The sequence below is a fragment of the Podarcis muralis genome, chromosome 13 (assembly GCF_964188315.1).
Source record: "Podarcis muralis chromosome 13, rPodMur119.hap1.1, whole genome shotgun sequence".
In the NCBI taxonomy this organism is placed as follows: domain Eukaryota; kingdom Metazoa; phylum Chordata; class Lepidosauria; order Squamata; family Lacertidae; genus Podarcis; species Podarcis muralis.
This window is the reverse complement of record NC_135667.1, coordinates 47,043,938-47,070,451: the sequence shown is the minus strand read 5'-3', so window position 1 is coordinate 47,070,451 and position 26,514 is coordinate 47,043,938. Positions and strand designations below refer to the sequence as shown.

The 26,514-nt window shown below is 48.1% G+C and overlaps 1 protein-coding gene across 1 annotated transcript in view; it reads left to right on the top strand.

The window, feature by feature from the left end:
• Positions 1 to 2,840: 2,840 nt before the first annotated feature.
• CNTNAP1 (contactin associated protein 1) overlaps positions 2,841 to 26,514 on the top strand; it is a 45,884-nt gene continuing 22,210 nt past the window's right edge. Inside the window, exons 1-12 of the mRNA XM_077917553.1 lie at positions 2,841 to 3,018; positions 6,999 to 7,100; positions 8,355 to 8,548; positions 11,059 to 11,206; positions 13,197 to 13,400; positions 16,897 to 17,081; positions 17,282 to 17,425; positions 19,392 to 19,665; positions 20,381 to 20,530; positions 21,983 to 22,154; positions 25,015 to 25,121; positions 25,212 to 25,331. Coding sequence (XP_077773679.1) covers positions 2,943 to 3,018; positions 6,999 to 7,100; positions 8,355 to 8,548; positions 11,059 to 11,206; positions 13,197 to 13,400; positions 16,897 to 17,081; positions 17,282 to 17,425; positions 19,392 to 19,665; positions 20,381 to 20,530; positions 21,983 to 22,154; positions 25,015 to 25,121; positions 25,212 to 25,331 — 1,876 coding nt within the window. The 5' untranslated portion in view covers positions 2,841 to 2,942. The remainder of the gene's footprint in view (positions 3,019 to 6,998; positions 7,101 to 8,354; positions 8,549 to 11,058; positions 11,207 to 13,196; positions 13,401 to 16,896; positions 17,082 to 17,281; positions 17,426 to 19,391; positions 19,666 to 20,380; positions 20,531 to 21,982; positions 22,155 to 25,014; positions 25,122 to 25,211; positions 25,332 to 26,514) is intronic.

Here is a 26,514-nt window from a genome sequence, read left to right as displayed (position 1 = left end):
GAGTCGGACACGACTAAACGACTAAACAACAACAAGGGGAAACAGAATAGAACAGAGTTAACAGATAACACTCGGCATTGCGTAGCTAAACTCCGAATCAGGAGCCCTTGTGTTTGTGCTTAGATTAAATATGAGTAATAAGTCATTTCCCCCCCTTATGTTACCAATGAAACAATGTAAAATGCTTGTCTATCGATAAACATGGGAGCAGGGTTCAAAGTGAAGATAATGATTTATGCTTAAATTTAATTGTAGATCAACCAGACTGAGGCAAATGTTAGCGTGGGGACTTGGTCGTTTCTTGGAATACCGGCATATGTTTTGAAATTACGTCACACCAGGGTAAAGCCATATTTCTTTATGTGTCCACATGTCAACCATAATTTATATGTTAATCTCTTGAGGAGAGCTCAGTTGTACCAATTGTCCATTGCTGTGCCAAAAAAGTTTATTTCCAGTGTCTGGTTATGTTGTGTCTCGCCGCTTGTAATGAATGGCTTATTAATTTGCTATTATGTAAATCCAGATGGCTGTCTTGAAATACATTCAACAAACTTTTTTTTTTAAAAAAAAAAAATTATTAGATTTTCCACAATGATAACACAAACCACAAAGCAGAATGATACACAAAAACAGAGAGAGAGAGAGAGAGAGAGAGAAAGGAACAATAAACAGATAAACAATAACAACAAACTTAATTCTTCACAAATCCAACCTTTTAAACATCTTGGTTGACTTCCTCAAGTCCCTCCCTTCTGAGTTTCCTTGTAGTTAAAAGTAATAGCTTTCCAATATCATTATTAAACTAAAACAATTTCCAATTATAGTCCATCTTATTCACTTTTCTTAACATTCTAAATCCCATTTATTTAATTATAACTTAGTTTAATCCTGGGCCTATTTGTTTCTTTCAAGTAATTTCTAATTTTTTTGTATTAGAAATATATTCAACAAACTTTTAATTCTCCACCACTGCTTGAGGCGGTAGGGTGGGCAGGGCACCCGGGGGGGGGGGGGGGCTCTGCCGCCTGAGGCAGCAGTCTCACCCTGCCTAATGGCTGGGCCGGCTCTGGTTGTACAGTCCAGCACTGTTTGGAGAGCACCACGTTGGCTAGAATCATAGAATAGAATCATAGAGTTGGAATAGACCACAAGGGCCATCGAGTCCAACCCCCTGCCAAGCAGGAAACACCATCAGAGCACTCCTGACATATGGTTGTCAAGTCTCTGCTTAAAGACCTCCAAAGAAGGAGACTCCACCACACTCCTTGGCAGCAAATTCCACTGTCGAACAGCCCTTACTGTCAGGAAGTTCTTCCTAATGTTTAGGTGGAATCTTCTTTCTTGTAGTTTGGATCCATTGCTCCGTGTCCGCTTCTCTGGAGCAGCAGAAAACAACCTTTCTCCCTCCTCTATATGATATCCTTTTATATATTTGAACATGGCTATCATATCACCCCTTAACCTCCTCTTCTCCAGGCTAAACATGCCCAGCTCCCTTAGCCGTTCCTCATAAGGCATCGTTTCCAGGCCTTTGACCATTTTGGATGCCCTCCTCTGGACACGTTCCAGTTTGTCAGTGTCCTTCTTGAACTGTGGTGCCCAGAACTGGACACAGTACTCCAGGTGAGGTCTGACCAGAGCAGAATACTCCTGCCCTAAAGGCTTCTCCGGCAGCTTTCAGTCCTGGGCTAATTTAAAAGGGAGGGTAACTGTGAGACATGTGCAAAATGCTTTCTTTACCCCACTACACACCATGGCTGAGGGAGGCCCTGCAGCAGCCCAGCTTGGACTACAACTCCCATTAGCCTGACATAACTTTGGTAGCGGAGGCTGCCGGGAGATGCAGTCCAACAACATGGGGAGAGGGGACGCACAGATTCTCCAGCGCGGATCGCCGGTGACCTTTAGTTCGATGCCACGAAAGGGCCGGCTGTGAAGCGATCGCTGCGACTGAGCCGAAGCCCCACGCTTCTCTGGCCATTCCTGGCGAAGAAAGACTGCTTCTGTTTGTGTTGGTTAAAAGAATGGATTGCACTGGATAATGCAGACATCCTGGACTTAGGTGGTCATGACTTAAAACTCGGCTGGCATGCATGTCTTTGGTATGGGAAGGCAAAAATTTATAAGAGTTTTATGAACCATATTCTTAGGAAGAATCTGTATAGAGTTTGGGAGAAATATAAAAATCTGCTGGAAAGGAAAACAGCGTTTTCAGCTGCGTACAATTATTTCCCATTTTTCAATAAACGTTTTCCAATCTTCTCTAAACGTATGTTCTTCTTGTTCTCTTATTCTATATGTTAGGTCCGCAAGCTGCACATATTCCATCAATTTAAGTTGCCATTCTTCTTTAGTTGGGACCGCTTGTTTTCCATTTTGGGGCTAACAAAACACGGGCCGCAGTAATGGCATGCATAAATATCCTTTTTTGACACCTGGGAATTTCTGAATTATCCCCAACAAAAAGGACTCTGAAAGATCTGTCTTTAAGCTCCGGGTCGCCAGCACAGACAGATTTACAAATTCATATGTATGTCTGTGTGTGACAAATTCCAGAGGGGCCCCCCTTGAAAGACTGCAAGAGATTGTAATGGATCGCGTGGAAGTCACTTCAGCACCACCAGATGAAAAGGAAAACCGTCCGCCCTGTCTTCTATTTCGCCGAAACAAATGTGGCCACCCTACCTCTGACCCTGTGCAGAGCGCTCTCCCCCCTAATGGGCGGGAACGATCAGCTCAGCGGAGAGAGAGAGAGAAAGAGGCCGTCGCCTGGTCCCGGGCGGAGGCGCGCCGGCGCTCGCTCCCCGCGTCGGAGGCGCGCGCAACGGGCTTGCTCCGGCCAGCGGCAGGCGGAGGCGGGCAGGGGCGCACGTGCGGCGGCGATGGCCAGGCGGCTGGGCTCGGGAGCGCATTGAAGCAGCCCGCGCCGCGGCTGCAGCATGGGCGGGCGCGCCATGCTCTTCGTCCTCTCCATCGCCGCTCTCCTGCAGTCCGGCCACGGAGGCTGGTTCTGGCGTGAGTGTCCCGGGACTTGGCGCGGCGGGGGCGGCGGCGGCACCTGCATTGCGGCAGAAGCAGGAGCAGCCCGGATCGGGCCGGCAGGGGAGAGGGGAAAAAGGTCACGGGGCGGGGACAAGGCGGACTGCGCTCCGGGGCGCGCGGCGCAGCGCGCAACGTTTGGGGAGAGGGGCTTGCGGCGGGGCGCGAGGTTTGCGCGCGGGCTGCGGCGTCTTGGGTGCGGGGAGCGGCTCCCTGGGGACCTCGGGAGCGGGCGGGGTTCGCGCCGCGCGCTTGTAGGAGAGACATCACCACCCCATCCCTCGAAACCCCCTCGGGAGAGGCTTCTGCGTCTGGGTCGTTTGGCACAGGACGCCTGGGTCCCCTTCCCCGTCTCTTCCCCCCATCCCCCCTGCCCCGCCACCCAGGTCGGAGTGTTTATCCCGTGTCAGCAAGGAATCCCGACTTGGGGAGCTGCCGGGCGGGGCTGGAGCTTGGTTGGTATCCTGGCCAGCTGTCGAGAAAGCGGCTTTCCATCCAGCACTTCCCGGCTACTAGGTCTCCCGGAGACCCGGGGCACAGGCGCTCATTTGGCGTAACCTTTGCGCCTGGGGATCGGCACGTGTGGATGCACATTTAGGTCGCTGAGCAAATTAAGGGGGCTGGGGGCTGGTAGCAGTGCCCTTTGCAGTGGCAAAGTTTGTTTTTGTTTTTTTGGTAAAGCATTCAAAGTTGTTGCTGCCTTTTCCAAAAGAGGAGCAAGGGATCTGGGGCTCAGTACCAAAGATTTGGGCCTCATCAGCTGCTTCCTGACAGCACCCCATCCCGGCTTTGCTCTTGGGCCAGTATGTATCTTGGGCCCTCTCAAAACAGAGGCCCAGCGAATGGTCGTTTCTTCCATCTGAACACACACATACACACACATAGACACTTTTTCTTAGACTGCACAGTTTGTTTGTGGGGATGGCTGAGAGCCTGGAGCCTGTTCCATACATTGGTGCTCTGGGAGGGCAGGACAAAGCCAGCCCCCTGCTCCCCACATCCACCCCACCATGCAGGGCCTTGCAAAAATAGGTTACAGGTCTGGGTCGTTTCTTCCGCATCTGCTTTTTTTGGGGTGTGTGTGTGATGATTCTGCAGACTTCTACACTTATCTATGGCTTCCCTCTTCATTTTTTAACAGGGTTGAGGGGGGGGGGGAGTTTGGGGTTCCTCTCCACCAGAGAGCTCTGCGCTAGTGAGTTTGCTGGAAGGTTGCTTGAGGTTTGTGGGTGCAATGCCTGCTATTTGTTTTCCTCCCTTGGGCAGGTCAATGGCTTCCTTCATCTGTCCTTGATGTAATGTGCATCTCTTTTCGAACTGGCTCAGGGAACTCGAGTGCGTCCCACTTCCTTGCACCCCTGGCCATTTGTTTCTCGAAGCCTTGTTCTGCTGTCTCATAGCTGGCCTGGTGGTGCTGAGGAGAGAGGGCTTCCCCATTTTGCTCTTTAGCAGATAGAGGCAGGCAGGAGCTGAGCCTGCAAGGGCGTGCCAGGCACTCTCTGCAGTGGAGGGGGGGGGAATAATAAACCTGGAGGGAGGGAGCCGGTGGATAGCTCTGCTGCTGCTGCTGTTGTGAAACGGTCTTCCAATTTTGCAGTGGTGACAGGCTCAGTGTGCTGCCTGCCTGATGTGCGTGTGCCTTGCCATCTCTGGAAGGAAAACAGGAGCTGCTCACTTTGTCGCTTGGTCTTGGCCGCTGGCGTCCAAGAAAACTGAACTTGAAAGGCATGCAGCTTAATCTGGAGGGGGTTCTGCCCTGGAACCTGTTTTACACGGGAGATAGTGATAGCGCAGGGGTAGGCAACCTAAGGCCTGTGGGCCGGATGCGGCCCAATCGCCTTCTCAATCCGGCCTGCGAATCAGCATTTTTTTTTTACATGAGTAGAATGTGTGCTTTTTATTTAAAATGCATCCCTGGGTTGTTTGTGGAGCGTAGGAATTCATTCATTTTCCCCCCTTCAAAATATAGTCCGGCCCACCACATGGTCTGAGGGACAGTGGACCGGCCCATGGCTGAAAAAGGTTGCTGACCCCTGTGATAGCGTATCATCTGAGCATGTCTGGAGTGCCTTTCCTTCGCTACTGCAGTGTGCTTTGTGTAGGGCTTCCCTTGATGATGGTGTGGAGACTGCAGCTAGTTCAGAGTGCCATGGCATGAGTTCGAATTCGTTGGTCCGCCTGTGGTGATACGCTGCTAGTTCTGGCTACTCAGTTCATCGCTGAGTCCAATTCAAGGCGCTGGCTTAAAACTGTAAAGCCCTAAAGAGGACGGGACTCTGCTGTCTCAAAGAGGGGTGCTCCCTAAACTGTTCTGCCTGTGAATTGAAATCCGCCACAGAGGTCCTGTTGGCCATGCCAGCAGTAAACAAAGTCCGGTTGGCCAGAGCCTGGAACAGGGCCTTCTCAGTGGTGGCACCATGGCGTCCTCTCCTGTCCTGAGGCGGTTGTCAACCCTGGCTGGATTTTGGCACTAAGTAAATATGTTTCTCTTTCCCCAAGCCTATGAGGAATTGCACCTGTCTATAATTTGGAATGTTATCAGTGGAATGAATGGGTATGGTTAATTTGAAATATGGAATCAGAGAATTGTGTAGATATTTTATGGCTGGCATTTGGCAAGTGAAGAATTGAGGATGGTGATAATTTGATTTGTTGAAACCCACCCTGAGACCACTGGTAAATTTTATAAATCAATAAAATTAAACTAAATAATTAACAACAGCTATTACACATACGCGTGGCGGTAAGCTTACTAGCTGCTGCCCATCAAGCATTTCTGAGTAGACATGCTTTGGATGCTTACTCAGAAGTAAGTCCCACTGTGGAACTTAACCCTCTGCTATGGTGAGGACGGCAGCTTTAGATGGCTTTAAAAACATAGGAAGTTGCCTCAAACAGAGTCTCGCCATTTGTCCATCAAGCTCATCATAGGAGCCAACTCCTAGGCGCTGAGGTCCCTTCGCCTCCCCCCCTAAAATATTTGAGGGGGCCACCCACCCACCCCAAGTTGACGGGCATTGCCATTCAAATGGGGGGATGTGTGCTGCTTTGTGTGACCAGTTATGCAGGGCTTACCTGGCCCCTCCAATGTTTAATTCAAGTTGGCGCCCTGATTATGATGATGATTTCAGTTTATAAGTCACTCTCAGCCAGCGGTGTAGCGTGGGTTGTCAGCACCCGGGGCAAGGCAAGTAATTTGCGCCCCCTAACCCAGGGCAAGGCAAGTAATTTGCGCCCCCTAACCCAGGGCAAGGCAAGTAATTTGCGCCCCCTAACCCAGGGCAAGGCAAGTAATTTGCGCCCCCTAACCCAGGGCAAGGCAAGTAATTTGCGCCCCCTAACCCCTAACCTGCCGCCGCTGCCAGCTTCTTCTTGCTGCTGCCTGGGCTGGGGTATTTACGGTAAGGTAGCCATGGCGGTGGCGGCGGGTCCGTGTCAGGTGATCTGAGGCGAGTTGCTGCTGGCGCTGCCGCCCAAACGACGCCGCTTGCCCGGAGGAGGAGGAGGGCAGAGAGGCGAGGAAAATGCAACATGGCCCAGCAGCTGCTGCAGCAGCAGCGGCGGCGGCGGGGCTGTGAGGAGGGGCTGCCTGGCGCGCCCTCCGCGGCCCTGACGCGCGGGGACCGTGGCGAGCGCTGAGAGCTGCTGCCAGCTCGTCGGTTCCGTGAGACATGGGGCTCTGCTACAGCCTGCGCCCGAGGCTCTTCGGCGACTCCGGAGGCGGCGAGCGCCCCCCCAGATGTTGCGCCCGGTGTGGCTGGCCCCCCCTGCACCCCCCACGCTACGCCACTGCTCTCAGCATAAGGAGCATCCAAGCGAGTTACAGATTTTTTAAGAGCATTAAGCGTAATGTAAAAAAGAAAAGACACATTGCAATAAAACCCCGCCCCAAGGTTGCCGCACCTTGGACAGGTGCCCCCATCGCAAGACTCCATTCTTCCTATTCTTCCCTGCAGGGACTTGTGACTATGAACTGGTTGGCCCCCTCTACACCTGGAATCTCGCAGCATCTTCCCGATCCAGCATCTTCCGCGCTGCCACGTTCGCTCGGATTTATGGTGAGTTCATCACGGAGGGACAGACTTCACGCTCTCTCCAGCTCAGTAGCATTACCAGATGCAAGACTAAGCCAGTGGCCCACTGGGTTTTGTCGACTGTCTTCCAAAATTGGCCCACTGTCCCAAGGCGGTTCACAAGCAATGCTTGGCAGTGAAATGTGTCACTTGTAGGCGACGATTGCTATACTGGATCCAGCCACCGGAGAAGCACATGGTCTCTAAATGCTGGATTTGTGCTTATGGTTGTCACACTAAATCAGGGTTGTCCAACCATCGGATGTGGCCCACAAAGCCGGTGGTGCTGTGGGTTAAACCACAGAGCCTAGGACTTGCTGATCAGAAGGTCGGCGGTTCGAACCACCACTTTATTTCTCGCTGCCACCACCCAGGCCCTACCTGGTACAATACTGAGTCCAGTCAGGGTTAAATTGGAACATAAACTTCTGTTTATTTATTGCAGTTTAACAAGCGTGTGGTTTCATAAATGACATTGGTCAATTACATTCATGGGGTGCCTGTCCAGACCTATAACTTCCGCTACCTGCTCTCACTCACTAAACCATCTCTCAGATATTGACTTGTCTGCCTAGCTGCTAACTGTTCCTGACTCAGCTTATTTCGCTACACTAACTCAACCTACCCACAGTAAAAGGTAAGGGTAAAGGGACCCCTGACCATTAGGTCCAGTCGTAAACGACTCTGGGGTTGCAGCGCTCATCTCGCTTTATTGGTCGAGGGAGCCGGCGTAGAGCTTCTGGGTCATGTGGCCAGCATGACTAAGCCTCTTCTGGCGAACCAGAGCAGTGCACGGAAACGCCGTTTACCTTCCCGCCGGAGCGGTACCTATTTATCTACTTGCACTTTGATGTGCTTTCGAGCTGCTAGGTTGGCAGGAGCTGGGACCGAGCAACGGAAGCTCACCCCATCGCGGGGATTCGAACCGCTGATCTTCTGATCGGCAAGCCCTAGGCTCTGTGGTTAAACCCACAGCGCCACCCGCGTCCCAACCTACCCACAGACTCTATCCCAATTCACTCCCACTCCAACTCCCAACGAACTTCCCTTTCGCCGTTCCCAGAGCTGGTTTTATAGTCCTTCTGACTCCACCCCCTGGGTTCTGATTGGGTAACTTGTTTAACTGTTTCACCTCCAGCACTCTCATATGTTAACGTCACAGTCCCTTCTGACTCTACAATTCTAGGATGCCACGAAGGCAACCGTTTCCCAAATTTTGTCCTCCCCACCCTCTTTCAGGTGCCGGAGGCTGGTCTCCTGATCCGCAAGACAAGCAACCGTGGCTGCAGATTGACCTGACCAAGAAATGCCGTATCAACGCCATCGCCACTCAGGGGACCTTCAATACCTACAACTGGGTGACACGCTACATTGTGCTCTATGGGGACCACCCCAGCAACTGGAAGCCTTACTTTCAACAAGGGAGCAATTGGGTGAGAGAGGAGTTTCTGTCCCTACCTTCCAACAGGGAGGGGGCAGCACTGTGACATCAGGTGATTGGTGGGTGGGCACCTTCCTGCCCAAACCTGGCCTATAAGGGGTTTGGGGAGATAATAGTTCCCCACGCCTATACTGAAGGGTCATTAGGTAATTCCATCGGAAAAGTCCCTCCCGTTTATTCTGCTTCTTGGCTCCCAAACTGCTGTGTTTTCCTATTTGGGCACCACAGGTGGTGAAAACCAGCCTTTTCAACTTCCTGTTGTGGATTTGCAAGGGATCTACGCAGTTTTCTTCATGATTTGTGGCTTCTGAAAACAGCAATCCTTTGCTATGTAGAAATTCCCAGACTTATCCTCTAGAACCGCCAGTTGTAGATTCTGTGCCCATATCTTTATATGGTGCAAAAAAGGAACACGCTCGTTTTGCTCAGCTGCCAGTTCCCACCACCCCTAATATACCGTATTTTTTGCTCTATAAGGCTCACTTTTTCCCTCCTAAAAAGTAAGGGGAAATGTGTGTGCGTCTTATGGAGCAAATGCAGGCTGCACAGCTATCCCAGAAGCCAGAACAGCAAGAGGGATTGCTGCTTTCACTGCGCAGCGATCCCTCTTGCTGTTCTGGCTTCTGAGATTCAGAATATTTTTTTCTTGTTTTCCTCCTCCAAAAACTAGGTGCGTCTTGTGGTCTGGTGCGTCTTATAGAGCGAAAAATACGGTATGTGTTGGTTCAAAATACATATATAGAAAGGAGAATTCCCTGGATGCCAAGATCCAGATCTGGGGCCAGTACTCTTTGGTGAGAAAACCCCAGCAGAGATTTAAAGTCATAAAGTAAAGTATGGAAATACAGACTTTAAAATATGCCCCTCCAAATTCCTTCCAAAGTTTCTCTCTTCCACTAGCATAGAAAAAGACCACAGGTTGATAAGTTAAAAAGTGGTTTACTTATCAACTCTCCAAAGGTCAGATTCATGTGCTTCAGAAAGTTGCATAGGCGGTATAGCTTGGCTTAGCTACAAAGTGGTGAAAGTTCCTAAATTATTGGAGTAGGAAGTCAAGAGTGGCTTGTGAGAACCATGTGGTTGAGTTGGAGCAAGCAGCTCAAACCTCTTGACGCAGAGAGCTTTTCAGGTGGACTAAGGTTGAACAAAGCCCTGATTACATAGTCCTTCCCAAGGTAAGGGGAAGTGGACATAGCTAAGCCTGGCAGGACAGCTTACTCTATGGTATTAACCCCTTCATGGATTAATTAGACTTAAGCGTGTTGGTTATATGAGGCTGGTTATCCTACAATTTGGCCGTGCTGACTGGGCCTGATGGGGATTGCAGTCCACAACATCTGGAGGCTGCCATATTGGCTATCCCTTCTTTAACATCAGCCTTGAAGGTCCTCCTTGTATACCTGTCAGTGCATCAGTTTGGCTGGAGTCGGCATGGCCTTTTCACCAGTAGCCCCACCCGCCAAAATGAAATTGCCTCCCAGGTGAGACGTGGGTGGCTCTTTCTTTGCAGGCCCTTAAGCAGACATTCAAGACTTGTCTATTACATATAACTTTCTATTTTTAAAAAAATGTGTTGTGCCCCTATACAGGTTTTGAGGGAGTCTTTTGCTATTATGGCTTGTTTTTATGTCCTGAAAGACCTATGTACATTGGATCCCAGTATGTTTCCGGGCACAATTCAAAGTGTTGGTGCTGACCTTTAAAGCCCTAAATGGTCTCAGCCCAGTATACCTGAAGGAGCGTCTTCACCTCCATCGTTCAGCCCAGACACTGAGGTCCGGTGCCTTCTGGCGGTTCCCTCACTGCGAGAAGCCAAGTTACAGGGAACCAGGCAGAGGGCCTTATTGGTAGTGGCACCCGCCCTGTGGAACACCCTCCCACCAGATGTCAAAGAGAAAAACAACTACCAGACTTTTAGAAGACATCTGAAGGCAGCCCTGTTTAGGGACGCTTTTAATGTTTAATAGACTATCGTATTTTAATATTTTGTTGGAGCTGCCCAGAGTGGCTGGGGAAAACCAGCCAGACGGGCAGAGTATACATAATAAATTATTATTCTTGTTATATTATTATTATGATGTAGTAGGACGACTTCGTAAGTTGCCTTGCTCTTACTTGTTTGCGTTGTACTGCATCTTAATACTGTACGGAAGCTGCCTTGTGCCATTACCGTGAAAAGTGGCTTGTAAATATTGAAAATAAATATGCCATTTCCCAATTGACTGTGTGCCTTCAAGGTCTCGGGCAGAGACTTTTTCCAAGTTCCTTTCCATGGCAAATGGCAAGGAACGAACCTGGGACTTCCTACATGGGGAGAAAAAAATGCCCTTGCCTGGAGATTTTGCATTCTATTGCCTTAATTTCTCATCCCTCCCTTTGGCTCTTAGTTCTGAAATCCACAAAGTGTTTGTGTGCCTAGGAAGAAAGCCCCCCTGTGCCTGATCGTGCTGCTGCTCTTGAGAAGTTTCTCTTCCCATCACCACTTTGTTTTCCCTTGTGCAGACATTTTTTGGCAATGTGAACGCAAGCGGCGTGGCTCTCCACAGCCTGCACCACCCCATCCTGGCTCGGTACCTCCGTATCATCCCTGTGGCCTGGAATCCACATGGTTCCATTGGCTTACGCGTGGGCCTTTACGGCTGCTACTACCGTAAGTGATTCAAGCTGGGAATGTCGACTTCCCTTTCATTTATTTCATTTCATTTTTATTTCCCCACCCTGAGATTTATGTGCAGCGCCGCTCTCTTGTGATAAAAATTCCAAAGCGGTTTACGAAAAGGATAAAGCAGTAGCATTATCAGTAAAAAATAGTTTAACAAACCCTATTTGCAATATTCAAAAATACAGTGGTACCTCAGGCTACAGATGCTTCAGGTTACAGACTCCGCTAACCCAGAAATAGTACCTCAGGTTAAGAACTTTACCTCAGGATGAGAACAGAAATTGTGCGGTGGCAGCGAGAGGCCCCATTAGCTAAAGTGGTGCTTCAGGTTAAGAACAGTTTCAGATTAAGAACGGACCTCCAGAACGAATTAAGTTCTTAACCTGAGGTACCGCTGTATCAACAATAAGCCAAAAACCAGATTAAAACACATGCTAACATTCCACGGCATTCTATAAACAACTGCTTCACAGAAACGCGAAATACTTGGATGCTATTTATACCTTCCAAGTAAAAGAAGATTTGTGGGAGACACCCTGAAAATGTCTGTAGTGTGTTATCTTTCTATTCAGATTATTTTACTTTGGGCTCTGAAATTCCTGCATTAGGGTAATACATTTGTTAATACATTTTGAACATGCCCAGATTTTTTATTTGCCTTGATAAATGTGTTTTCCTAATAGGCAGTGCTTTTCATTAAAAAAAAAAAAAGAATGAGGTGCTGGTATTCGTATCTTAATCCAAGTGTTGTGGGTGCCAGCACAAAATATTTTTTTATTCTTTAAAAAACTTTTTTTATTCAAAATTAAAACAAAACATATTATCCGGAAACCTATCATCCTTATTTCCCCCCTCCCATTTTTCCTCCCTCCCCCACCCTTCCACACAACGCCCCCCCCCCCCCCGGCTTCCCTCAGTTCCAGTCTCTGATTTCTCTAAGAATGCTGTTTTCTGCATGTTACACAGTTGTATAGATCCTCAAACTATTTAGCTGATTATCATCACAAAATAGTTACCAGTAGCAGCAAAGACAAGAGTATTGTGTACCAGTGAGTACTGTCACAAAAAACAGTGTTTGAGATTACGGACCAACATGACTCCCTTTTACTTTTTTTACGTTAACAAGAAAATCCATAATCATAGCACATACTCAAAATAAAAAACTTGTATTTGTGGAGAAGCAGTTTGGAAATTGATTGCCCCCCACAGTCTTTGGTCAAACGAGGAAAATATGGTGCATGTATTGGTTTGTTTATTTTTTCTTAGCAAACTGGGTGGGGAAGGGGAAGAGGGTGTTTTTCCAGATGTCTTCAAGGTGTGACATATTTAAGGCTGAGGCGAGAGAGCTAGATAAGATAGGGAGAGCCTTTCTCAGAGTGGAAGGTATTCAGGAAGTTATTGGAACCTGAGATGAAAATATAGCTTAGTAACTGAGGCGCTGGCTCTTAGTATTGATCAGGAGTCACATGCAAGCAAACTTTGCACCGGCCAAGGTCCTGTTGGTCTAATTTGGGATTGCATTAACAATGGGATTGGCTACTATTGTACTGTCGTACTTGGAAAGGGGGGACGCGGGTGGCCCTGTGGGTTAAACCACAGAGCCTAGGGCTTGCCGATCAGAAGGTCGGCGGTTCAAATCCCCACGACAGGGTGAGCTCCCGTTGCTCGGTCCCTGCTCCTGCCAACCTAGCAGTTCGAAAGCACGTCAAAGTGCAAGTAGATAAATAGCTACCACTCTGGCAGGAAGGTAAACGGCGTTTCTGTGCATTGCTCTGGTTTGCCAGAAGCGGCTTAGTCATGCTGGCCACATGACCCGGAAGCTGTACGCCGGCTCCCTTGGCCAATGAAGCGAGATGAGCGCCGCAACCCCAGAGTCGGCCACGACTGGACCTAATGGTCAGGGGTCCCTTTACCTTTACTTGGAAAGGAGACTTGACCGGAAGCAGCTGTGCAACTGCTGTGCTCCTCTTCCCCGCAGAGTCTGACGTCTTATATTTCGATGGCGACGATGCCATCGCCTACAAGTTCCGCACCAGAACGGTCCGTACCGTCCAAGACATGCTTGGGTTCAACTTCAAGACGATGGAACGCGAGGGGATCTTAATGTACGCGGCGGGGGCCCAGGGCGACTACATCAGCCTGGAACTGCAGCAGGCCCAACTGGTCTTCAGCATAAGCCTTGGTGAGTTTGGAGGGGGGTGGGAAGCATGCAAGTCCCAACTCAGAGATAGGCAACGTGGTGCCCTCCAGCTGTCATTGGGCTCCAAGTCCCATCATCCCTGACCATTGACCACACTGGTGCCAGATGGTGACAAGCTGCTAAGGCAGTGACTGGGTACCTGGGTGGAGATCTGCAGTTGTGACATAACTAATTTGTGAATATCCTTGATTGATGTGAGAGTAAACAACTGATAACAACAACAATGATGATTTTATTGTTTATACCCTGCCCATCTGGCTGGGTTGCTCCAGCTTCCAACACATATAAAAACATAATATAACTTCAAATATTAAAAACTTCCCCATACAGGGCTGTCTTTAGATGTCTTCTAAAAGTTGTGTAGTTCTTTAACTCCTTGACATCTAATGGGTGGGCGTTCCAGTATACCTGAATTAGCGTCTTCACGCCCAGACACTGAGGTCCAGCTCCGAGGGCCTTCTGGCGGTTCCCTCATTGTGAGAGGTGAGGTTACAGGGAACCAGACAGAGGGCCTTCTTGGCAGTGGCACCCGCCCTGTGGAACGCCCTCCCTTCAGATGTCAAGGAAATAAACAATTATCTGACTTTTAGAAGACATCTGAAGGCAGCCCTGTTTAGGGAAGTTTTAAATGTTTGATGTTTTATCATGTTTTTTAATATTCTTTTGGGAGCCACCCAGAGTGGCTGGGAAACCCAGCCAGATGGGCAGGGTATAAATAAATTATTATTATTATTATTATTATTATTATTATTATTATTATTATTACTATTATTATTACTACTATTACTATTATTATTATTATTATTACTATTATTATTAAAACAGAAGCACAATGAAGGCATAACATTAATTAAGGCAGTCAAACTCTTAGCAATGCATGTAGATGTTTCATGGTGCTGAGATTTAAGATTTAGCATACCTCTCCTGTGAAGCCTTCTGGCAGAGGTGCTATAGTTTGCAACATCTGCATGCAAGACTTTGGCAGCTGAGCCCGCTAAGCAGCTCAGGCTAAGCAGAGATGATCTTGAGCTGAAATGACATAAAGTTGATAGACTTTCATCTTTAAAAGTGAGCACCGCATTTGCATGTGAAATGGGTGTATTTGTGAGAGAGATTTAAAGGGCATGCGAATGGGTGGATGGGTGCACGCCAAACCTCCTTGCTGATGCCCTTCATCCCCATGCTTCCATCTCCCCAGGTACTTTTATCTCAGCTAAACTCTTGATAGCGAAAGTGAGCTTAGCTGGGAGAAAGCGTCTGCGGAGGATAAAGCTGGCTGGAGTAAGGGCCCCACACTTCTCTGACCCTTCGAATTGCAACCCACATCTGCCACAGCTGTGAATAGACACAATATCAGTGGTAAAGTGGTAAAGGGACACGGGTGGCGCTGTGGGTTAAACCACAGAGCCTAGGACTTGCCAATCAGAAGGTTGGCGGTTCGAATCCCCACAACGGGGTGAGCTCCCATTGCTCGGTCCCTGCTCCTGCCAACCTAGCAGTTCGAAAGCACGTCAAAGTGCAAGTAGATAATAGGTACCACTATAGCGGGAAGGTAAACGGTGTTTCCGTGTGCTGCTCTGGTTCGCCAGAAGCGGCTTAGTCATGCTGGCCACATGACCCGGAAGCTGTACGCCAGCTCCCTCGGCCAATAAAGCGAGGTGAATGCCGCAACCCCAGAGTCGGCCACGACTGGACCTAATGGTCAGGGGTCCCTTTACCCTTTACCTAATATCAGTGGTACCTCGGTTTTCTGAGCGTCTCGGAAGCCAAAGATTTTGTTTTTCGAATGCCAGAAACTTGGAAGTAAATGTTTCCATTTTCAAACGTGCCTCAGAAGTCGAGCGACTCCTGCTGTGTTATTTTCCCAAATTTCTCTATTGAAAACTGCCCTTTGCGCCTCAGTTGCCGAACTTTTCGGAAGTCAAATGGTGTTCTGGAACGGATTATGTTCGACAACCGAGGTACCTCTTTTTCTGTAAACAAACAATAAACGTCCCCCAAAATGGCAAAAGTAGTTTCTTTCCCAAATAGGTTTTATTTTAAACAATAGCAAACGCAGTAAATAAAGAGTTCCCTTGTAATATGTCAGCGGTTCAGTGCTCATTTCTTCTCTTTCCAAAATAGATTTTATCTTGAACAATGGCAAACATGGTAATAAATGGTCCACTTGTAATGTATCAGTGGTTCAGTGCTCGGACGTTGTTCCAGAAACCTGGCATTTCGTTGCTAAAGAGCTTAGTCATCAAGCTTTGTAGCAAATAGTGTACAAGAGAAGACCTAATCCAACCTAGAGCTCACTAGACCAGGGGTCAGCAAACTTACCGCGCCTCGGGCCAGTGTCTCCAGCACTGATCATGTGGAGGGCGGGGGAGCACGTGCCCATACGTGTGCGCACACGCTATTTCCGGTGCACTTCCAGGTTGGAGGAGCACCGGAAATAGCTTGTGAGCATGTGCATGGGCCTCGTCCGACCGGATGTGCACTGGAAATAACGCTTGCGCATGCGCAAATAACGCATGCGCACAAGCTATTTCTGGTGCTCTTCCAAACCGGAAGTGGGCAGCCGCGCAGTGCTGCGCCAGTAAGAGCGGGTGGTGGCGGGCAGCAGGGGTCGCCACGGGCCGGATAAACGAGTCCCTCGGGCCTTATCCGGCCCGCAGGCCTTAGTTTGGGTACCCCTGCACTAGAGCATAGGCAACAGACGTTAGGCTTTCCCTGTCCAGATAGAGGCGCAGCTGAGCCACTAGCCAAAAGCTGATGGAAGGCAGTCTGGGCCACTGAGGCCACTGAGCCTCAAGCAACAGCAAAGGATCCCAAGCTATCTTATCTGCTCCTTCAGAGGAAGTGTAGGGAACCACCCACTAACAGTCTTAGCTGGACTGAACTTCAGTTTATTGGCTTTCGTCCAGGCCATTACCAAGGCAAGACTGCAGTCCATCACACATCCACTGCCACACCTGCAGATATTAAATAAATAATAGAATAATATATTGTTATATGAATGGTCTGTTATTGTATTAACTTAGTTCACTGACTGATTTGATTTTGTGTCCTGCCCTTCCTTCCCAAAAAGCCCAGAGTGGCAAACAAATAATGCTGTTTTAAAAGGAAATAAAAAATATGACAATTAATGACAATGTAAATAATAAAAAAGCAGTTTAAAAGACCCTGAAAGCTGTTGGAGATCTTTGATTCAGAGATCTGCAGGTTTCCCGGAACAGTGTTCTTCAGCCACCCAAATTCCTGAGTTGCAGCTTCAGAATTGACCTTTTGCTCAGTTTTCTAGGAATTTTCTTTCAGCACATAAAAACAGCATTCTTTGCCTGTCTTCTGCCCATGGGATTATACTGGCTCACCAAATAACCAAGGCCAAAAGTTGGATTTTACAGGGGCACTGAAAGAACTCAAATGACTTGGCTCTGCTCTTCTGTGGACAATATCTCCAGCATCCTGTTGACATGCTCTTTCTGCTCCCCAGGCAACAGCTCACTAAACATGAGCGGAGGGGAGACGATTATGAAACTGGGAAGTCTCTTGGATGACCAACACTGGCACCAAGTTCGCATCGACCGCTACAGGCGATTTGTCAATTTCAGCTTGGACGGGGAGGTCTTGCAGTACCGCCTTAACGGAGAGTTTGATCAGCTTGACCTGGACAAAGAGGTGATTGGGATGGCATGGCATGGTGGGCAGCTGCTCCCAGCTCTGCCAGGGGTTTACACTTGCGATGCCCTGATTGGAGATTTTAAATTTAATCCCCAAATTGAACCCTGCTCTTCTCCCTTTCTCCATGGCAGTGGTACCTTTCAGTGTTTCCCAGCTTTACATATTTGATCCCTTCTGGGTTTCCTTGACTTCTGCAGATCTTCTTTGGGGGAATAATGAACTATGAGAAGCAGCGCCTTGTCTATCGGCCAAACTTCCGTGGCTGCATGGAAAACATTGCCTACAATTTGGTCTATATCAGCAACTTGGCAAGACGTCGTAAACCATCTATTAGGATCGAGGTGAGGATGAACGTGTTACTGTGGTCTGCAAAAATAGAGAGAGAGAACTTTGTTTAGTTGCCCCTGACTCTGTTGTAGATGTATGCTAAGACTGTGGAAGCAGCTTTGTTGTTGTTTAGTCGTTTAGTCGTGTCCGACTCTTCGTGACCCCATGGACCAGAGCACGCCAGGCACTCCTGTCTTCCACTGCCTCCCACAGTTTGGTCAAACTCATCTTGGTAGCTTCGAGAACACTGTCCAACCATCTCGTCCTCTGTCGTCCCCTTCTCCTTGTGCCCTCCATCTTTCCCAGCATCAGGGTCTTTTCCAGGGAGTCTTCTCATGAGGTAGCCAAAGTATTGGAGCCTCAGCTTCAGGATTTGTCCTTCCAGTGAGCACTCAGGGCTGATTTCCTTCAGAATGGAGAGGTTTGATCTTCTTGCAGTCCATGGGACTCTCAAGAGTCTCCTCCAGCACCATAATAGTCCAAATGTAGGGCTCTTTGGCTTACACTTATTCTATTATGAGGCTTGCATTGACCATGCAGCCCTCTGCACTTCTGTTATTTTCTCTCTCTAGTAAATTCAGAAGCAAGTAGACTTTTATAGAGATGCCTGCATATTCAGACCCCAGACATATTTTCCTCTGGGTCTGCTGCCAATCAGCAGTTCAGTGGGGAGCAACTGAGAGAGAAAAGGACAATGTTGTATAAAGTGTATGGCTGCAGCTCATTTTTCTGTAAGAAAAGCTGCTTCAGGAAGATAAAAATAGCGGGGATAATGCCAGAACAGAAAGGTGGACCCGTATTCCTTGCTGAATGTTGCATGTATTTTGCAATTGCACATTTGCAATTTTGGGTGATGCAGTTGCATTTTGAAGTTTGAGGTTCTGAACAGCTGAGAAGCAGGGCTTCCAGCTGACCTTATTGACATTTTTGTAGCCTGTGTTTTGTTAGCCCCAAAATGGAAAATAAGGGAGGTCCCAACTAAAGAAGATTGGCAACTTAAATTGACAAAATATGCACAACTTGTAGACTTAACATATATAATATGAGAACAAGAAGAACATTTAAAGAAAATTGGAAAACGTTTCTCGAATATATGGAAAATAATTGTGCACAGCTGACAACGCTGGCAGCATTCAGATAAATTCAACAGTGTAACTAAGTTTTGATGGCTGCAATAATGGAAAACCGATTGGTGTAGTTTTTGTAAAACATGCAGGGATATAAGATACGTAAAACGAATCACAGAAATAGAAGAGGGGAAGTCATCGATACCTTAAGTATGTAAAATGTTTATCTGAAATTGTAAAACATAAAATTTAATAAAAATCATATTAAAAAAAAGGAAAGAAAGTCGAAGGAGTACATGGAATGAGAACGCCGAGTGGAGTTACGCCTCTGTTTCCACCTACAGTGGTACCTTGCAAGACGAATGCTTCGCAAGACATAAAACTCGCAAGACGAAAGGGTTTTTTGTTTTTTGAGCTGCTTCGCAAGACGATTTTCCCTATGTGCTTGCTTCGCAAGACGGAAACGTCTTGCAAGTTTGTTTCCTTTTTCTTAACACCGTTAATACAGTTGCGACTTGACTTTGAGGAGCAACTTATAGCACGCGGTGTGGTAGGCTTTTTTGAGGTTTTTGAAGACTTTGGTGATTTTTGAAGCTTTTCCAAAACTTTTCCGAAACCGTGCTTTGCAAGACGAAAAAAATCGCAAGACGAAAAAACTCGCGGAACGAATTAATTTTGTCTTGCGAGGCACCACTGTACATCCGAGGCTATTTCAGGCATTGCCCTGTTCTTAGCACCAAAAACATGATAACATTAATTTTATTCCAAAAGAAGCCAGATATTTGCAACCTGCAGAGTTGTGTACCTGTTAATAAGTCCATCTGCCGCACAGCGCAGTCACAGGAGCATATGGCCCTGCTGTGAGGGAACAGCAACCAAGCCACCTCCTTAGCTGTCTCCTCCTTTGTTTCAGGGCCACTTGGGCGACTACTGTCGAGACAACCTCTTGTTCCCCTTCACCTTTGCCGGGGTCAACAACTTCTTGCAGGTGCCCGGGTACCCGCGGCGCAATCAGCTGGCCGTCAGCTTCAGCTTCCGGACCTGGGACGTTGTGGGGCTGCTCATGTACACGTCCTTTGCAGACGACCTGGGCTGGCTCGAGATGGTGCTGAGCGACGGGCAGATCAACGTGACCATCGCTCAGCCGAAAACCAAAACGAAGACCAAGAAGCTGGAGTTTGCGGCAGGTAGGAGGAGGGGACGGAGGAGGGACGGTTTTCTTCTATAGTGGTACCTGGGATAGGTTTGCGAACCTTTTTCGGAAGCCAAACGTGTTCTGTTTTGAGTGTTATGCTTCCGATTTGAGTGCCACACTTCCATTCTGAGTGTTACGCTGAGATCTGTCTGTTTTTGCTGTTTATGTTGCGTTTTTGTTTTTGCAGCTCTTTTTTGTTTTGTTTTCTTGACTGTGTGGAACCCAGTTCAGTTACTGACTGTGTGACTGCAGTACATTATTTATTGCTTTCATTTTATGGATCAGTGGTCTACTTAGACAGTAAAATTCATGTTAAATTGCTGTTTTAGGGTTTGTTTTTAAAAGTGTGGAACGGATTAGTCCTTTTTGCATTACTTTCTATGGGAAAGTGTGCCTTGGTTTTGGAACACTTTGGTTTTGGAACGGAATTCCGGAACGGATTAAGTTTGAGAGCCAAGGTAATTGTTTTGAGGTGAAACTTTAAAATGCCTGCCCTGGAAGCAAAACGGAGGAACGCAACCTAGCCTGCCGTTTGGGTTTTTTTGTTTTTGTTTTAAAAATTATGCATTCTGTTGCATTGTGTCATCGGAATCACTCAAGGTAGCAGATATTTCATTGAGGGCTTTGGTGGCCCTAGATGTGGGGACCCGTGGCTCCAACGTGAGGAGTCTGAGGAATCTTATCCCCTCGTGTCCCTCCACCCACAGGATATCGCCTGAATGATGGCTTCTGGCATTCGGTGGCCTTGATGGTGCGCGAAACCATGGCCGTCATCACCATCGATGACCAGAATGACGCCAGCTTCCGTGTTGACAGAGACATTCAGCTGCGCACGGGGAACCAGTACTTCTTTGGAGGTGGGTTCTGGGCTGGTTAAGGGTTAAAGGGGGAACTGGTCATTTTTTTGCAAGAGGGTGGGCTGACAGTTGGTTAACTAATAGGCAGTCGTCAGGCTTCGGGGAATCCTATCCCTCCCACATAGCAGCCAAGAAGAAGAGAAACAATAAAAGTTCTTACCAAGTAATTTATTCAATATTCACAGAGAGACACGAAGGTATGCAGTATCCCCTAGATAATGGCGTTGCTCCAAGTCTCTTGGCGTCTCTCCTGTTCTCTGTCACCCCTGTGTCGGCTAATCTGAGCTTTCCGCCTCTGAGCTTTTTGTTCTACTACCTTCAATGCTCGTCTGGTTCTGGGAGAGGGGGGTCAGGAATGCTTTCCAAGGACACTGAGTCTGTCAGCTGTCTCTCCCCTGGTGCTGCTTCTTCCTGCTGCTCCCCCAATATTCCCCAGCTTCTCCCCTCTGCAGCCTCTGAACTGTGACCTTCTGCAAACCACTGTTCTAAATCTATAATGTCCTCTTGTTCTCGGGAAGGTTTGGGAGAAGGGGCAGTGACCCCCACCATTCCTCCTCAGTCCAGCCCCTGACAGCAGCAAGCTCTATGGGTCCACGGGAGCTGCCTACTGATGTACTGGTTTTGAGAACGACTATTAAGGGAGGCACCTGAGAAGAGATGGGGAGGCAGCCAGGCACATGTATTGTAAGCTGCTCTGAGTTACCTTGGGAAGAGAGTGACCCATACATTTAATAAATAATAAAAACGAAAAGAGGAGCAAACGGCTCAGTTGTTTTAAGCCATTTTAATCTAGGTGCAAATTGAAGGTGTTGGAACGAGGCCTAGCTAAATCTCATGGTCACGGAAAGGAGGAGCGTAGACTAAGGAGGACTGTTCTGGAAATGGGGGCTAGTCATCAGTGCCATCACCTCCAAAGTAAAAAAAACAGGACAGAAGAAGCCCAAAAGCAAAATGCATTGCAAACTAAATGTACAATAGTAGAGGTAAAGGGAACCCTGACCATTAGGTCCAGGCGCGGACGACTCTAGGGTTGCGGCACTCATCTCGCTTTATTGGCCGAGGGAGCCGGCATACAGCTTCCGGGTCATGTGGCCAGCATGACTAAGCCGCTTCTGGTGAACCAGAGCAGTGCACGGAAACGCCGTTTACCTTCCCGCCGGAGCCGTACCTATTTATCTACTTGCACTGGCATTCTTTCGAACTGCTGGGTGGGCAGGAGCAGGGACCGAGGAACAGGAGCTCACCCCGTCGCGGGGATTCGAACCGCCGACCTTCTGATCAGCAAGCCTTAGGCTCTGTGGTTTAACCCACAGCGCCACCCACAACCCACATATAATACACAGGGCATCACGTTATTTCCTCATCCACGCACTTTTTTTGTTTCTGTTTCGTGAAATGTAACGGAGGAATTTCCCCCTTCCTTTTGCTTGATGGTTGCTGCGTCTTTCCTAGGCTGCCCCAAGCCAGCCTCTCGTACCGGCTGTGCCTCCAACCAAACAGCCTTCCATGGGTGCATGCAGATGGTCAGCGTGGACCGGCAGCCCATCGAGTTAGACATGGTCCGTCTGCACCGGCTCGGCAAGTACTTTGAGGTCTACTTCAACGTGTGTGGCATCACAGACAGGTACGCTTGCCGGAGTGGCAGTTCTGGCCTGGGCAGAAGATGGTGGCTTCAGCTGGCAAGACCAGGGGATGAGGTCTAGCTGGTTCCCCCTGCTGTGTGTTTGGGCCAAGCCTATAGAAATAGGATGGCAGGAACCCAGGGGATGCTCTGAGAGTGTGCGAGATCTGGGTCCAGGTCAGTGCTTGCATGGGAGATGCCCAGAAAGCTCACTCACACATCATTTAATTTTTAATTATTTTAATTTTATTGAAGGTTTTCAACTATATTATTGTATTGTACAGTGGTGCCCCACAAGACGAATGCCTCGCAAGACGTAAAACTCGCTAGACGAAAGGGTTTTCCGTTTTTTGAGTCGTTCTGCAAGACGAATTTCTCTATGGGCTTGCGAGTTCTTGCGAGTTTGTTTCCTTTTTCTTAAAACCGCTAAGCCGTTAATAGCCGCTAAGCCGCTAAGCCGTTAATAGCCGCTAAGCCGCTAAGCCGTTAATAGCCGCTAAGCCGCTAAGCCGCTAATAGCCATGCTTCGCAAGACGAAAAAACCGCAAGACGAAGAGACTCACGGAATGGATTAATTTTGTCTTGCGAGGCACCACTGTAGTGTAGTGTAGTGTAGTGTAGTGTATTATTTATACATACCCTGCCCATCTGGTTGGGTTTCCCCAGCCACTCTGGGTGGCTTCCAACAAAAGATTAAAAACACATTTGAAACATCAGACATTAAAAACTTCCCTAAACATAGACCATTAAATTTAATAGACCATTAAATTCAAACTAAACTAAAAAGAATAATAAAAAAACAAACAGAAAAAACTAGAGAAAAAGAAAGATACATGAATAATAACCCTTATATGCTCTTCATAAAATTATAAATATATCTATGTAGGCCTCAGAGAGTTGAGTCGTCCTGCCTCCCACCTGGGAGAACTTCTCCTTCTTGAGTCTCCCACTCTGAGGAAAACCACTCTGGCCTGCCTCTCATAATAGACTCCTTCCTCTTCTCTCTGTCAGCTCCCTCAATATGTTTTCTTGAAGGCAGGCAAGATGTGGACTTCCTTGTCCAGATGGAGGAGAAATGTTTTTGCATCCTTCAGTCTGGTCTCGGCAAACTTTGGGGGACGCTTGGGAAAAATGGTTCATGCTGGACTTGGAAGGTGCATCTTGTCTGCTATGCCTACTCCTGTTCCTCAGGAAAGGGCTTGAAAATAACCTAGCAGATGTCACAGCACCAGTTTAGAGAGATCGGAGCTTTTGCTCGCAGTTGAAATATCAACACAGTTATTTTTTGATCGCCTCCTTCTCAAAGAACCTTTGAGAGTGGGGAAAGGACCTTCTAAAATTATCATGAAAGTGGAGGAAAAGGTTAAGGAACTTGGGGAAAACACACAGATTCTTTATAAAAAATTTTAAGGGATGTTGTAGATACTAGGAGAGGATATATTGATTTAATAGTATCCTTCCTAACTCGTGCTTGTGAGTGAGCAGCAGAGTGCATTTTCCACAATATATATCAGGAAGCTAGTTGGTAGATTCGTTTGAATCTCTTTACTTAAGCAATCCTATGTGGCTTTGTTCAGCTTGGGTTTGGTTCCTGGTAAGTCCCCTTTTATCCCTCCCAAAAAAGAATAAAGACACAACAGTCTCCTTTTAAAAGTAATAAGAGGTTTACTCACATTCAGTTCACAGTTGGATCCCTGAAGGCAGGCTTTAGCTTAGAGTTACAGAAGAGGGTTTGAGTTCATCCCATATGGGAATGAGCCCATGTCCTGGTGGCTGAGAGCCAGCAAAATACTTCAGTATCAAGAGGAAGAAGAAGGGAGGTGTCTGCGTGACCAGCCCCAGTCTCCCAGGAACACACCCACCAACCTGGTCACACGCAGGGGGAGGACGCTCCAGACCAGGTGTGACAGGAAGTCCTCCTGCCTGTGGAGTAACACCCCCCTGTTTGTCCACTCTGGGCAAACAGGAAGTGTTGTACTTGACTGCTTGTGTTACATACCACAAATGGGGAAAATGCCCCTGAAGAAAACTAGCACAGGGTGTTCAGTAGCCAGTGTCTGGGGGTGGGAGAATTGAAAATCTTGAATGGAGATGGAATGGGGTCTCCTGGAAGGAGGGCAGACTGGCAGAAGTGTGCCACACTGCCATGTTATGTTGCAGGTCCCACTGCAGGAGGCTGGCAGTGCCATCATGCTTTAATGTTGTAAACCGCCCTGTGATCTTTCAATAAAGGGTCACACGTAAATTTAATAAATAATATTATTGATCACAATCATGCAGTGCCTATGAGCTTAATGTGGGTATTGGCTTTGCCAAAGGTGAAGTCAAAAGCGCCAGGCTAGAGGGGTCCCGCAAGGCAGTTTTCGATGTTTCAGGAGTGGCAGTTGTCTTGCCAACAAACTAGAAAAGAGATGGTGTACCAGGTAGCTTGATTGATTGATTGATTGATTGATTGCTTGATGGATTGATTGATTGATTGATGGATTGATTGAATTTATATTCTGCCCTATATCCGGAGGTCTCAAGACAGCTCACAGAACACAAAACCACAAAATATATAATCAAAATAAAAACAACAACCCAATAACCACCCCCAACCACATTTTAAAAGGGCATCGGGTGTCAATCAAATCCACCAAAGGCCTGGTGAAAAAGGAACGTTTTTGCCGGGCACCTAAAGGTGTATAATGAAGGCGCCAGGCGAACTTCCCTGGGGAGAGCATTCCACAGATGGGGAGCCGCTGCAGAGAAGGCCCCGTTCTCGTGTTGCCACCCTCCAGACCTCTCAAGGAGGAGGCTGGGATCCCTGCTTCGATGGGGAGCCCCTTCCTCTGGTGCCAGCTTGCTTCTCATGTCATGCCAGGTGCACTCCCAACATGTGCGAACATGGAAGCCGCTGCATCCAGTCCTGGGATGACTTCACCTGCATCTGCGACTTGACGGGCTACAAGGGGGAGACCTGCCACACACGTGAGGCCCTGAGGATGGGGAGGGGAAGGGAGAGCTTGAGGTGCTGACCACACGAGTGCTGACCCCTCACTTCCTTCTTAAACCTTGCAGCCGTTTACAAGGAAAGCTGCGAGGCCTACCGACTCAGCGGCAAAGTATCTGGAAACTACACCATTGACCCGGACGGCAGCGGGCCCCTGAAACCCTTTTACGTCTACTGTGATATTCGAGGTATGGGGGAAATGTGTGGGATACTGGTCTTTATCAGGGGGTGTTCAGTGCAGGCTGGAATAGGCACAGCAGCGAAAAGAAAAGGGAGTCTTGGAGTATATGCAGAGAGCAAAGCCATCATCGCTGAGCAAAATAAGGCAGACTCTACCAATATATTATTTAGATGCCCAAGCAGCCCAGGCGCTGTGCAAAAACTGTTGAAAGAGAATATGTCAGAACCTGAAAGCTTTACAATAGAAATCTTCAACTTGCAATCTAAATTTTGCAAAGGGGTAGTGTATCATTTTTATGTGTTGAATATCGGCAAGCAACGCCCTTTCCTTTCCTGGAACGCTGCTTTTCTGTATTGTTGCTGATTTATGGAATGTGGCATCGCATGAAAAAACATTACCGGTTGTATTTTGCTGCTCGTCTAAATAGCAACAAGTGTTGAGGCAGAGAGCGCTTTTAAAAAATGGCAAATGGAAAAGGCCAGAAGCATAATGAAGGTGAGAGGTGTCGGGGACTGGCTGGACCGAAGAGGAATAGTGGGAGCCCCAAGAGAAGCCCCAGAGGAGGAAGGATCAGAGCCCGGAGATTGGTGGTGGGACACTGAGGAGAGGTCAGAGGGAGAATTGGATGCTGAAGGGGCAACAGGGTTTAGTGAGCAGGGAGAGCCAGTGACAGGGAGCAGTTCAGACTCAGAGGATGAAGCAGAGGAGGGTTCAAGAGGCTGCTGAAGAATCCAGGGAGTCTCCCTCTTCGGCTGCGACAAGCTCCCCTCCCCGCTGGTCTCTAAGAACCAGTTTGAGACTGCTTGGGAAACATCCGGGAGAGGAGGAGCTTTAGATGGGGTGGAAGGCAGGGGCCTTCAGTTCTGGCAACTGCTCTGGCAAGACCTACTGGGAATTGTTGCTGAGTTGTATGCCGTATCCTTGAATAAGGAGTTAGCTTCACGGGCAATTGCCTCTGCCTCTCTGTGCTGAGCTGCATCGACTCCAACCTTGACGAGTTGTGGCACCCGGTGCAATTCCTAGCATCTCGAAGTAGGACGGGGTTACCCAGCCTGATATCCTGCCAGCCAGTGTAGACAGCACTGGGCTAGGCTGATCGATCATTCAGCTTTTGTAAGGTCTTCTGATGGAGGCTGGCTCTGTAAACTGGCTACAGAGGGTTTCCACAGCCAGCCCTGCAGGCCACTGTC